At 55.2% G+C, this 12,797-nt stretch overlaps 1 protein-coding gene across 1 annotated transcript in view; it reads right to left on the bottom strand.

Moving 5' to 3' along the window:
* The window catches only part of DLG3 (discs large MAGUK scaffold protein 3), a 52,530-nt gene extending 39,980 nt beyond the window's left edge, over window positions 1-12,550 (bottom strand). The window contains exons 1-10 of the mRNA XM_046673846.1: window positions 12,194-12,550; window positions 9,214-9,267; window positions 8,899-8,949; window positions 8,349-8,473; window positions 8,049-8,218; window positions 7,634-7,770; window positions 7,149-7,293; window positions 6,414-6,573; window positions 4,606-4,762; window positions 4,084-4,186 (exon numbers count right to left, since the gene is read on the bottom strand). Coding sequence (XP_046529802.1) covers window positions 4,084-4,186; window positions 4,606-4,762; window positions 6,414-6,573; window positions 7,149-7,293; window positions 7,634-7,770; window positions 8,049-8,218; window positions 8,349-8,473; window positions 8,899-8,949; window positions 9,214-9,267; window positions 12,194-12,550 — 1,459 coding nt within the window. The remainder of the gene's footprint in view (window positions 1-4,083; window positions 4,187-4,605; window positions 4,763-6,413; window positions 6,574-7,148; window positions 7,294-7,633; window positions 7,771-8,048; window positions 8,219-8,348; window positions 8,474-8,898; window positions 8,950-9,213; window positions 9,268-12,193) is intronic.
* Window positions 12,551-12,797: the final 247 nt, after the last annotated feature.

Raw genomic sequence — 12,797 nt, forward strand, 5'->3', positions numbered from 1 at the left:
TTCCCTCTCACTCCCTGTACCCCCAGCCTGTCTGGATTTGGACTCTAGTGGAAAAGACTGGTCACAAAGGATCAGTTCCCAGTTTAGCTACCTTGGTGACCAATTTTTGGCTCACCTCCTGATTTGGGGTTCAGGTTTACAAATAGAGGCTGACTCAAAGTAACTAGGCAAAAAAATGTAGGAGACAGTTTCTAAATCAAAATGGTATAACATGAAGTCCCTCCTTCCCTTGGTGGAGCAATTCCATAAGTCACAGAAAAATACTTTTTATTTCAGAATAGAGTAGAAGAGAGCCTTTGCCAAGAGCCAGTTGTTTAAATTTTCAATCTGAATTTTAAGCAGGATTATACATGCCCAAGAACATAATGCTATTTTTAGCTAACAGGTAGGATTGCTGTGTCCACAACAGTTTGGAGCAATCAGGAGCGAAACAATTAAACACCGTCTCTCACTGTGGTGCTTATCATTTAGTACTTCTATTCCTGTTTTAATATTTTCCAAAGCTTCACCATAAAAATACTTGTAAAGTACCCATGCTAGGCACAATACAAAGTTCAAACAGATAGACACAGTTCCTATCTTCATGAGTTTAACCCATACTAAGCGAACCAGATATATGAAAGAATCTCAAGGTTAGAGCATTCCCACCAAGCTGCCATCCAGCTTCTACGTGCCCAGGGGAGACACATTAGGAAGCAACTGTCCTCTACCTATCACCCTTCCAAGCTTGCACCCTCTCTGTGTATTAGAAGGAGAAGGGTAATGAAAATACTCTAAAATTGACTGTGACGATGGATGCACAACTCTGTGAATATACTAAAAGCCATTAAATTGTACACCTAAATGGGTACACTGTACGGTATATGATTTCTATCTCAATTAAGCCTTTAAAAAAGCAGAAAAACTCTTCTTACTCTGATTGTTCTAATTAGTCAAAGCTATTTTTGTAAGCTATCATGCTAAAGGATATCCAGGTATAGGCTGTGGTGGATTGGCAATGGCGCCTCATGGCCACCATGGAGATCAGTCTAATCTTCCAGGGCACATACATCTCTTTCCCTGGTCTCTCTTCTGTTATTTCCCCAGGTCCTTTCCTGTTGTTCCTCTGCTCTAACTAGGTCTTAGGTCTCTCAGGTATTTGCAAGCACGGTTTGTCCCTCAGGGTTTGTCCCTCAAGATTAAACCGATTGCTGAATTGCTGACCCTCGGCAACTTTCCCTTCATGACCTTAAGCAAGTCATGTCCTTGCTCTCCTGTCGCTATTCCAGTTTGCACAATGAGGGCTTGGCCTACGTGATCCTTTCCAGCTCCCATATTCTATGTGAAAAAAAAGACAAAGAATGAACACCTACTTGACCAATTACATGCAACGTCTCTGCCATTTTAGCCAACAGACATTTTTTGGATTATTCATTTTGTAAATGCCCATATGATGCAATCTTCCAAAGAACAGTATTTAACATATTTATAAAATAATCAACATGGAGTCCCTATTTTTAAAAACTATCACTTTTTCAAAGAAAATTCAGAGCCCAACACAGAATGCTTGATAGTCCCTCTGGACCTGTCTCCAAGGGTCCATTTACGAACAGAAAAAAAAAAACCTTTTGCATGTCGGGGCCCTGAAGGATTTACCAAACCAAAGAAAGAAAGAAGATTGGGGTGCCAGAGCCTTAACAACAGTGGTTCAACCAAATCCTAAGAGAAGAAAGGCTCTGTTTAGCAAATGGTAGAGAGACCTAACATGAGATAGCACCTCAACATATATTATAAACTCAGAAATACGCTCAGAGAGCAATGAACACCACAGGAATCCCTTTACCCGGGACAACTTGCAGCTTTTAACGCAAACCAGTCAGTTACATTCTCCCAACAAAACTCATAGAAATATGCAGTCATCAGTTTCCAAGATACTACCACCAGACAAATTCAGTGTTGTTTCCATGTGCCCAACATCAGAGAGCAAAACCGAAAGAAACACATCAATTTCTCCTACACACACACACACAAATATGCAAGAGAAACCATTTTCTTTGCAGAACCTATGTTGTCTAAGTGTGGGCATGAAACGGATAAATATTGGTTACTAATGAAAATCAGATGGTTAGCTCTACACTGAGAAGCAAAGAGCGCAGGCAGGAATCATAAAAGCAATATCCCTAAGGTATGTTTCCTGTCATTAAGCTGAACACCAAACGTGAAGAGAAATGACTCAAAGGGTCTATTTGCATCTCTCTTTCCCATTACCTCAGACCAACAAGCTCTCCTGTTAGTTACCTCCCTATACTTAGGTCCCCATCGATAAAGCCTAGTGCAGAAGGTGGCCGGCCCCTCTCTTCTTTCCCTTCAGGCTCTTCGCTTGAGGCACTGAACAAGAGTCGGGGAGAGGGTGGAAAGGACAAAGGTAGGCACTTTCGATCCCTTACAGCTTTGCGACAGGGCTCCCAGCCTCTCCCCTTCTCATCACTGCACCAGAGCACCTGCCCCGTAGAGATCCCTTCCTCCACCTTAGTAACCGGCCCACGGGCCTAGGTGTCCAAGGAGCCCAGGCGCTACAGACCTAAGGGACAAAGGCCGGCTTACAAAGAGGAGGGGGAGGCGAAAGTCGTCGGGAACAGTATGAAAATCCTTGCAAACAAAAGCGGGGGGGAGGGGGGCTGAGAATGCCAAGCCAATCTCGGGGGTTCCCAGAGGTAGCCAGGTTTGGTGGATTACTGCGTGTGGGGGAGGGGAAGATTTAGAAAATTCCTCTGAGGATAGGGATTAGGGAGCTGCTGGGGGCGCGGCAGCCGCAGGAAGGAGGCTGAGGGTAGGACCGAGGCCCTGGGGCGAGAAGGGGGCACAGTTCGTGGGCGGGGAGAGCTGATGGCAAAGAGGTGACGGCCTGACAGGGCCCAGTCGCGGGAGAGCGGGCGCGGCGCTCCCCGGGGCCCAGGAGGGGTCCTCAGAAGGGGCTCCAAAGCTGCGCACCGCGCGGGGCCGCAGACACGCGGCGAGGGCTTCGCGGGAGAGCGCAGAGCTGGGGGCGCAGTGTTGGAAAGAGAGAGTCTGAGAACAGAACCGTGGAGAGGCTAGGGGGGACTGTGAGGGGGCCTGACCCCTGTCCGCCCCACCTCACCTGGCGCCGGGTCGGAGTCCAGGTCTAGTGCTGAGAAAGCGCCAGCTCCGGCCAGCCCTCCGTCCCGCGCGGGAGACCACGGACACAAAGCGGGGCGCGCGGGAGGAGGGGAGGAGGGGAGGAGGGAGGAGGAGGGGGAGGAGGGGGAGGAGGAGACGCCTGAGGCGCGCGAGGGGGGAAGGAGGGGCGCCTGCCGCCCTCCGCCTGGGTCAGGGGGCGGGGCGTGCGGCTGGAGGCCGCGCTCGGCCCGCCAATGGCCACCCGGCCGGCCGGCTGGCTCGGGCGCGCCATCCCGCAGCTCACCTCGGCACCTGGGCCTTGGCTGACCCCAGCCAATCAAACATCGTCATTTGCATAACCTGCCCCGCCCATTCGCCCCAGCCCGGGGACTGCTCCCTGAGAACACAAAGAAGGGCCCCCGTAGGGGGAGGGGTTCCACTCCCCATTTCCTACCCCGAGGGCATAGCATCACCTTTTCAGCGCCTTTCTAGGTCTTTCACCGTCACCCTGATGAGGGAAGGGGAGTGGGGGTCACGGAGGTTTGGCCCAAGATCCTTTAAGAGTTCACATCTCTTCGTGAGATTTTTCTAACCGAGAACTATCCGCCTCCTATTCCAGGAGAAACAGTTTCTTGTTTTTGCCTCTGAGGCCTTCGCCTCCGCCTCCCTTCCCCCCTTTTTCCAGTCGCCCCCAGTCTGTGTGCTTCCTCCCGTAGGCTGCTGCCCACTACTGGTCTTCTGCTGCACTGCAGCCTTGATCAGCAGGCTCTGAGCACAGCTTTGATAGATGCTCCCAAACTGCCCACCCCTACCCCTGTCCAGAAGGAAAATGGGAGAGGAAGAGGTTACTGCACTAGGATAGAAGGGACTTGATCAAGTGGTTTTGCTACCCATGATGGCAAAAAGCCACCACTTAGCGTAAGTCTAAACTTCCCAAATCATCTTGTCCCACCTTTCTTCTCTTACCTTCAGGTCTGTACTGGGCCACGATGGTGACTGACTGGCCGGCCCGTTTCAGAGCAGCTGCAGCCTGCTCATGAGTTGCATTCCTCAGGTTCACGCCATTCACCTGTCCAAAGAGAGGAGCTATGAGCCACCCCAAAAGCAAGAAAGGGAGTCCTCTGTCATACTAATTAGGAGAGGCAGATGGGTAGCCCATCCCTAAGCCTACTCAGATGCCTTTCTCAATATCCCATCCTTGTCCCTATGTTGAGACCTAAAGTATACGACATCTCTAGTGTAATAATTATCTTTGTGGTAGTCAAATGCCAACCAGGGTTAAGACCCAAAAGATATTCATTTCCTCCTCAAGGATAAGTCTGGTCTTGGTCCCTGTCCCTCACTAAGGATATCTATAAAGAGAATATAAGTTTTCTCCAGCTCTCAGCCTCTCCCATCTCAAGCATTCCTTGGAGAAAGCGAGGTCCCCCCTCCTCCCTTTTAGACTGACACAGCTCCCATCCTCCCACCTTGCCTTTGTCTCCTCACCGATAAGATCCGGTCTCCCCTGCGCAGCTCCCCACTCAGGTCAGCAGGGCCTCCTGCCAGGATGAAGGAGACAAAAATGCCTTCTCCATCCTCTCCTCCTACGATGTTGAAACCCAGGCCTGTGGAGCCCTTGTGCAGGATGATCTTGCGGGGCTCTCTGGTGGGAAAGGAATGGAAGGGTCAGGACAAGGTAGATATCAACTGTTGTCTCTGTGAGGGCCAGCCTGGAACGAGGCCTATATCACTATAGAAGGACTTGGGTCCCTATGTATGATACCTTGTTCCTCCCTTTCTCTCCTCAAACCTGCTTGGCTGCTGTTTTCTGTCAGCTGCCAAGTTTCAGTTCCTCTTCCCTCCCTTCTTCCTGAGGGCTTGGAGTCAGCTTCTCAGCAGACAATCCCCTACTCTCTCAGATCAACAAAGCCCTGTCCTGGGCTCTAGAGACCACATATCAGAGCCCACTCACTGGTCCTCTTCCTCCCCAGATTCTCCTATCCTACCAATCAGTGTGATGCACCCTGGGCCCCAACAAGGGGAATCAGTTAGGGGCAGTGCAATCACCCTGGGGTTGATTGCAGTCACCATCAGCAAAACGTGCATACTTACTTTACACAAGCTCCTCTGCAGCCTCAGATTCCACCCACTGACTATGACCCCTCCTACCTTCCCCAACGACAGATTTAGTCACCAGCTACCACTATGTACCCTTGCTAGGTGATGTAGGAGACAGAGATAAAGAAATCCCAGGTCCCCAAAAGGAGCTTAGGAGCCTAATTGAAGAGAGGAGAAAAGCACATAAAAACTGCAACTCTAACTAACCATGTCTAAGGAATCCGTCTGTAAAAGTGTCATCAGGGGAGCCACTCATGTATATCCATACAACCCAACTCCCAGCACACCTTCTCAGCCCACTGCCTTCACTTTAAGCATCTTTCATCAGGGGAGCCCCAAGTCCAAGACTCCTCCTTTCTTGCTCCCAGTCTCCGGTGAGAGTCTCCCTCCCTGAGTCCCGGATGCTCTTGCTCCAAGCCCTCCTCTCCTCCTACCTGACATCCCCTCCAGGCCGCAGGGAGCGGAGCGGCCAGGCCCACCTCTGCGAAGCTCTCCTCCAGGCCGAGGCCGAGGCTGAGCCCAAGCCCAGGGCCAAGCCAGAGCCTGAGAACTTGCGTGCCCTCTCCATGGCTCCTCCAGTTCTCCCCCGTCCGCCTACCCTTCCGGCTCCACTGCAGCCAGCCCAGCAGCCTACCAGGCCCCACCCTGCAGCAAACCTGTCCCCCGGAACCCTGGCCGGCCAGACCAGTTCCAAGGCCACTGCTGCCGCCGCTGCCGGTGCCGCCGCCGCCGCCGCCAGAGTGGGGCGGGGCTGTTCCCTGTGAGGCCACCGGCCCTGCCAGCCTCTCAGCGTCCCGCCAACCTCACTGGCTGAATTTCTTTCTTCTCCAGTTTAGAATGATTGCAGCAGAGTGGGCTGCAACTGTCTTAGGGCAGGAAACCCCGCAACCTCCACCTCCTCAGCCCCCTAAACTCTCCACCCCACCCTTTCTCTGCACTTTCAGATCAGGGCCACACACTTGGAACTCCCCCTGATGGTAGAACTCGTCCCTGCAACCACCTCTGTCCCTCCCTAGGGTCCCAAGGGCTGAAAGAGGTCCTCAGACCTCAAAGACAGGAGCACTGAGGGCCTTGTCCTCTTCTGTGCCATACTATAAGGAGGCCTGTGGTCCGCCAGAAATGGATTCCTCTCCTCCTCAACCCTCGATAGGAAGAAGGTGTGTGTGTGGGGGGGGGGGGGGGGGTTGGGCTCTTACCTGGTGAAGTCCTCCTCAGCCAGCATGTGCCTGGGGATGGGAGAGTAGCCGGCTGGGGGAACCTGAGGAGGAGCAGGGTAGCTGACCTTGCTCTCCACAGCCCCGAGATAACCCAGGCTGGAATTATGGCTTATGTGGTTGTCAGCCAAGGCAGTAAAAGCTGGAATCAAGAAAGCGAGAGAAAAGTTCAGAGACCGCTCCACCTGGGTACCCTACCCACCCCCCTCCAGATGCAAAAGAGACCAAGGGATGCTGATTCCTCAGGCTTCTGTCCCCTACTCCACCCCTCAGGGTTCCTCCTCCACAGTCCCTTTCTGAATCCTAGGCTCACTCCTGTGAGTCTTAGAAAGAGCTGAAGTCAAGGCAGTCTACAAAGAAAGGCATGACTAGAGATGTGACTAATAATAATCCCTCGCATCTCTATAGCCTAATACAGGTTTCCAAGGGCTTTCTCGTCCATGATCTCATTTGATCCTTGCAGCAGTCCTATGAGGAGGCAGCACATATAGCATTAGCTCCTTTTTGCCAAAGAGGAAACTAAAGACAGGTGAAAGGGACTTGCCCAAGGGCACCCAGCTATAAGGGACAGAGCTGGGGTTTGGACTCAGCTCTTCTGAGCACTAGTTCTCTGCTTGCTCTCTCTCTCTCTCTCTCAACAAGGGGTATGAACTTCTTCCCCTTCGGAAACCAGGGGGCAGGGGCTTCAGGCCAGGAACAAGGCAGATGGGTACGTACTGCTGGCGTAGTCAGGGGGTGCGTACATGTCGTTGAGATGAAGGCTGCCTGGCTTGGCCACCTTCAGATAGACCATGTCAGATGTGTTCTTCAGTGAGGCCACAGCTTCCTCATGCCTCACATCCTGCAGATTGGTGTTGTTCACCTACAAGAAGAGGGGCCTTAGGGCTAGCACTGGGAGAAGGGAGGGCCTCTTCAGGGAACCCTAAGGGGTGCCTTTTCACTGAAATTCAACAGTGCTCTAACAGAGGCCCCAGGATAGTGCTGTGAGGAGCAGAGAAGCAAGAGATAGGGGTAGGGCAGGTGAGGGAGTCTCAGCCATGAGAAGAACTAGGACCTCAGTATCTGCGTACACACAGCTCAGATGATGCTCTTGAAATTCCCTATGATGCCTAGTCCCTGAGTGAGGTTCAGGTGGAGTGAGAGGTTGCTCAAGCTCCTCCTCTCCACTCTATCATTTGGGCACCCTGGGAAGGCTGTCTCACCGCCAGCAGCCGGTCCCCGATCTGTAGGCGTCCATCCTTCTGAGCAGCACCCCCCTCGATGATCTTGGTGATGTAGATGCTGTTGTCTCCTGGGATGTGCTGGTTGCCAATCCCCCCAGCAATGCTGAAACCCAGACCTGGGCAGGAGCCAGCAGGGAGTGGGAGAGGGCCACAAGGAGAAGATAGAGTGCTCAGTCAATCCCAAACCCAACCCACTGGCCCCACAGGAGCTCCCCCCAGGGATCCCAAACACTAAGCTGCCATCCCAAGGTCAGTTAGGGTGAGACGTGAGGTCAAGAAAGAAGGCTGTGAGCTGGAACAGGGAGTCAGGCAAGGAGTAAGGCTATTCCCTTCCCTTTCCTACAGGGCCAACCAGAGACCTCTGGCCAGAACACAGAAACCCAGAGGGCCACACCTTTGGGACCTTTGAGCAGGTTGACCTCCATGATGGTCTCTGGTGGGGGCTGTCGCCTCCGTACCACCAACCGCACCACAGGGCCTGCCTCCTTCAGTGCCTCCACAGCCCGGCTGTGCACCACCTCCGACACGTCCACCTCATTCACCCGCAGCACACAGTCATTCACCCTGTGGGGGAAGCCCAAGAGGCATGACACTGCGCTGCCACAACCCCTCAACCCCTTCTCCTACCCCGCCCTCCTTCCCTCATCTCCATCCTGCCCTTGCCACCTCCAGCCCTGCTCCCAGGCCACCTCACCCCAGCCTCCCATCCATGGCAGCTGCTCCACCAGGGATGATCTTGGTAATAAAGATGCCAGGGTCATCAGGGACATGGGGATTGTCGATGCCACCTGCAATGCTGAAGCCCAGGCCAGAATTGCCCTGCAGAAGGGGGTGGAAGGGCACAGTCTGTTCACTCAGAGGGCACGAGGGAGGGTTCCTGGCAACCCTACCTCCCCCAGCCCCCCAGAGAAGGGTCTTCAGGCCTCAGAAGGGGACATGGCAGGCCAAGGCACATTCATCAGAAACCTTGCAGCTTCCCAGCCTGTGCTGACCATTCTGGCATAGAGGCCTCAGCAAAGCCATCCCCTCCCCAATTCCCCAGGCCTCAGCAAGCAAGGTCAATTAATTAATATTTGTTAGTTGGTTGATTGATTGATGCAGTGATGCAGCCTCTGAGGGCTGCTGTTTCCCCGTCCTCTCAATGCAGGTGCCCCCATGAGTCTTGAGACTGAAGTTCAGGGCCCTCCTCTTTCCTGGCTCAAACCCTCCCCTCCCCTTTCATCCCACCCCACTGGCAGACTCACCCGCTCAAGTACTATTTCCTCATACTTGAACATGCCATCGCTGCCATTCACCTAGGGGAAGACACAGGCAGTTCCCTAAGTGCCTCCTGCCCTCCCAGCCATCTTACCCCCCTGGTCAACCTGCTCCTCCCCCACTCCCCACAGAGTAGAAGAGCCCAAATCGACCCCAGGACACCTCTTGGCCACAGATGGGGACAGGCTGACCCTGAGGAGGCCACCCCCCTCCCCTTGCTTCCAGCCATATCAGGCCAAACCCAGCTGCTCATTTAGCCCAGATCAATTGTCTGGGACTGAGCCAGCCAGTGGTGCACTCACCGAGAGGCTGGGCTCCAGGGCCTCGGGGTTCACTAGGAGGGGTGCAGGGCTGGCCTGAGGGGGATGGCAGAAATGGAACATGTGGCAGGCAAACCATGCCACACCCAGCATCCATGGGGGCACCCAGTGGTCTGGACAGGGACCTGTTCCCCTTCTGAACCACAGCCCTCCCTGACCTGGGGATCACAGACTCCCACCATGTCATGGCTGGAAGGACAGCGGACACCATCTTGTCCAACCTCCTTCATGTGACAGATGGTGACACTAAGGCCCAGAGAGGACATGGGTTGTGCCTAAGGGCACACTGGGAGTTAGTGGCAGAGCAGGGGCTAGAACCTGATCTCCAGGTGCTCTTTTGATTAAAGCAAGCTGCCAAGGCCACTGATGTTTTGGCCACTCGTCCCCTTCCCCAGTAAAGCCCATGGGAAAAAGGAAAGTTGCCCTCTTCAGAGTACCTCATAAACCCTCATTCTACATCTCCTTCTGTGTCCCCAGGAACCCAAATCCTCAACTGGGCAGAAGGAGTCAAAGTCCTAATCCATTTCTACCAAGGGGTTTTTGATCCTGAACCCTTTGTATTTCCCAGCAGAAAGAACCAGGGTAGAACAAGGCATGGACAGCAGAGTCCATGACCTTCAACAAGCAGTAGCCATGGGAGGAGAGGAAGGGAAGGGGATGGAAACACAGGGTTGGTCTGACCAATCCACAGAGGTGGCCCCCAGACAGGACATACTTTTGGCCATCACCAAGTGAAAATGTGATTTTGGACAGACAAGTAGAACCTGCTCCCTGGCTGCCACACTCATCCCCAAGAACGGAGGAGCCCTCTTGCCTCTCTCCCCAGGTATCCTGGCACCCCTCCCCAATCTTTCTCTGGCTGCCTTGCCCCTTTCTTGACCCCTGGTCTCCTCCTCTGAAGAGAGGAACTGGAAACCCAGGGTGAGGGCTCCTCCACATGCCCAGCTCTGCTTCCTCCCTCCAACCTCCACCCCACGCAGCTTTGGCTTCAAGAAGCAGAGAGGAGACGGGGAGAGGGCTGGCTAGTCCTGCCTACACTTTTTCTGGGCCTGGCCCAGGACTTTATGCCTTTCAGCCCTAGGAGTTGGTGGGAGGACTCCAGCGCAGGCCCCCTCTGGTCCCTGATCCCAGGAGGAAGAACCAATGGCTCTTCAGAGCCCTGAGACCAACGCAGCTGCCTGAAGTACCATGCAACAGAAACACAGGCAAAAGGACACTCATGCAGCTCTTGTATGCATCTGGTGTACCATGTGTGCCCACATGTGATAAGCCATGCTTAAAGCCCAGCTCCAGTGAGACCCAGAAGCTCCCGGCTCTTGCTGGTCCACCCTCCAGCCTCCCACTGCCCCCCTCAGGGACCCTGCTCCCAGGGCCAGGAGCCATCCAGGGATCAACCCTGGCAAAGAAACCATGACCAACTTGCTCAGCCTTGGGACTGGCACTCATCTCCCATTTGAGCAGGACAAGCATGAGAGAGTGTTTGCAAGGGTAGGGCCCCAGGATAGAGGGGAAAAGGAGAGAGGGGGACTTGCTGGAGAGGGCAAGGGGCCAAGGCAAGGCGCATGGGAAGCAGTAATTGTGGACAGACAGAAGGCCAGAACTGAGGACTCCTCTCCCCAGGAAGTCCCCATCTTTGCTTCGGAGTGAGAACCCATCCTATCCCCAGAGGAGGACAGAGGCAGCCAGAACGGTCACCAGCTTGGGGCAGTCAGCACCTGCCCTCGACAGCAAAGCCTCCTCCTTCTCTCTCCCTACCCTGGGGGCTGCAGAGCCGAATAACCAGAGAGGTCCTCCGCCATGCATGCCAGGGACCTGGCTCTGCCGGCCCAGCCTCCATTTTGCTGCTTCTCCCACAGATGCTCCTTCCATTTTCTAAGCTGGCAGTTTAGGCTGGGAGTGGAAGCCGGAGTTGTGCCCAGCACCCAGGGGTTCCCAAGCTGTGCCAAGTCAGAGCTGGGGGGCCAAGTTCTCCCACATCTGGGGGTATCCAAGGGGGACATGCTCCACTGGGGCCAGTCCCTGCACCGGGGCAGCTGCCCCTTTCCTGGCTCCAGGAGCTAGGAAGCCTGCTACAGACCCCCCTTCCCCCCCCCCCTCCACCCAGCACACACACACTTCGGACTGCTTGGACAAAAGAGTCCGTCCTTCTCAGCAGCCTATCAGCCTTGCTTGGGACATGTCTCTCGCTTCCTCCCCCTCCCCTCCCTTGCCTGTCAAGCGTCTCTCAACAGGGACACCACACACACACACACACACACAGAGGCACATATGTGCACATACTTGCAGCCACATGCTCACACACATACATGTAGCCACACACACAGGCAAACACAGCTATCTCTGCAGCTTCATCTACAGAGACACCTCCACATTCAGAGAGACAGCCCCACATGTCCATGTGCACATTCACACACAAAGGGACTGGGACGGAGAGGGACTCATGGCATTGAGGGCTGAAGCTCAGCAGCTGGGCACATGGACTCCTCTACATAGATTCACAGGAGCTCCATTGCCTCCCTCCACACACCTCAACATACACACACACACACACACACACATGTCCCCCCTACGCAGAGCATCATGCCCCCTCCTCCCCTCCTGTGGAGACACACACCACACACAGCCCCCGCAGAACCTCCCGCCCCCTGCCAGACACACAGACACTGCTAAACCCCCACACTGAGACAAACCCAATTCCCCCACACAGGAAAATGTGCCCCTCCGCCATACCTTCACCTCCTGACACACACAGCTCCTCCTAATCCCCTCCAAATGGAGACCCCCAAGCATACACACAGGGAAGCCCACATTTCCAACCGCCTCTGTTGGCTCAGCTGCAATGCTAGGGCTCAGGTTCCACTGTCTTGGAGCCCTAGGAAACCCTGCTGCACTCCAGGCCTCTAGGCCCCCTCTCTCCAGTCCCCCTGGGTTGCCCCACCGCCCCCCCTCCATTGGTCCATACCTGCTCATACCAGTCCCGGTTGGTACAGGTGCACTCGGGCCACCAGCTGGGGCCGCTGCCGTTGAGTTTGGGGGTGCTCTTGCCTGGGACTGGCTTAGGGGGCACTGGCCCCACATCCCGGCCAGTGGGGATGAGCTTGGCCTTGGTGCGGGGGGTGGGGGTGGCCCCCGCCTGTGAGGGCAGGGTCTGCGAGCTGTAGCCCCCATAACCCGCGCTGGCTCCATTACCCCCACCTGGCCCATAGGGGTCGGGCACCTGCCAGTCCCCGTAGCCGGGAGGCTCGAGGCGCCGCAGGGCGGCCAGGCGGGTCACCTCGTAGCACTCGGGGCACTTACAGCAGTGCTGATGCTTGTGCATGGCACTGCCCCCTGCGGCCCGGACCCCCCAGCCCACGCCGGTTTCCACGCCGCCGCCGCCGCCGCCGGGCTCCCGGGCACACTCACACTGCTCGGACCAGGAAGGGGGGGGCACCCGTGGGGGCGCCCGGGCGGAGCGGGGCCTGGGGCCGGGCGGGCGTCCCGGGGCTTCTGCCCCGACGCTGCCCCGCACCCACGGCTCCCCCTCCAGCACTGGCGGCTCCGTGTCGCCCGTTGTGGCTCCTGGG

This window comes from Equus quagga, chromosome 10, assembly GCF_021613505.1.
Source record: "Equus quagga isolate Etosha38 chromosome 10, UCLA_HA_Equagga_1.0, whole genome shotgun sequence".
NCBI classification, from domain to species: domain Eukaryota; kingdom Metazoa; phylum Chordata; class Mammalia; order Perissodactyla; family Equidae; genus Equus; species Equus quagga.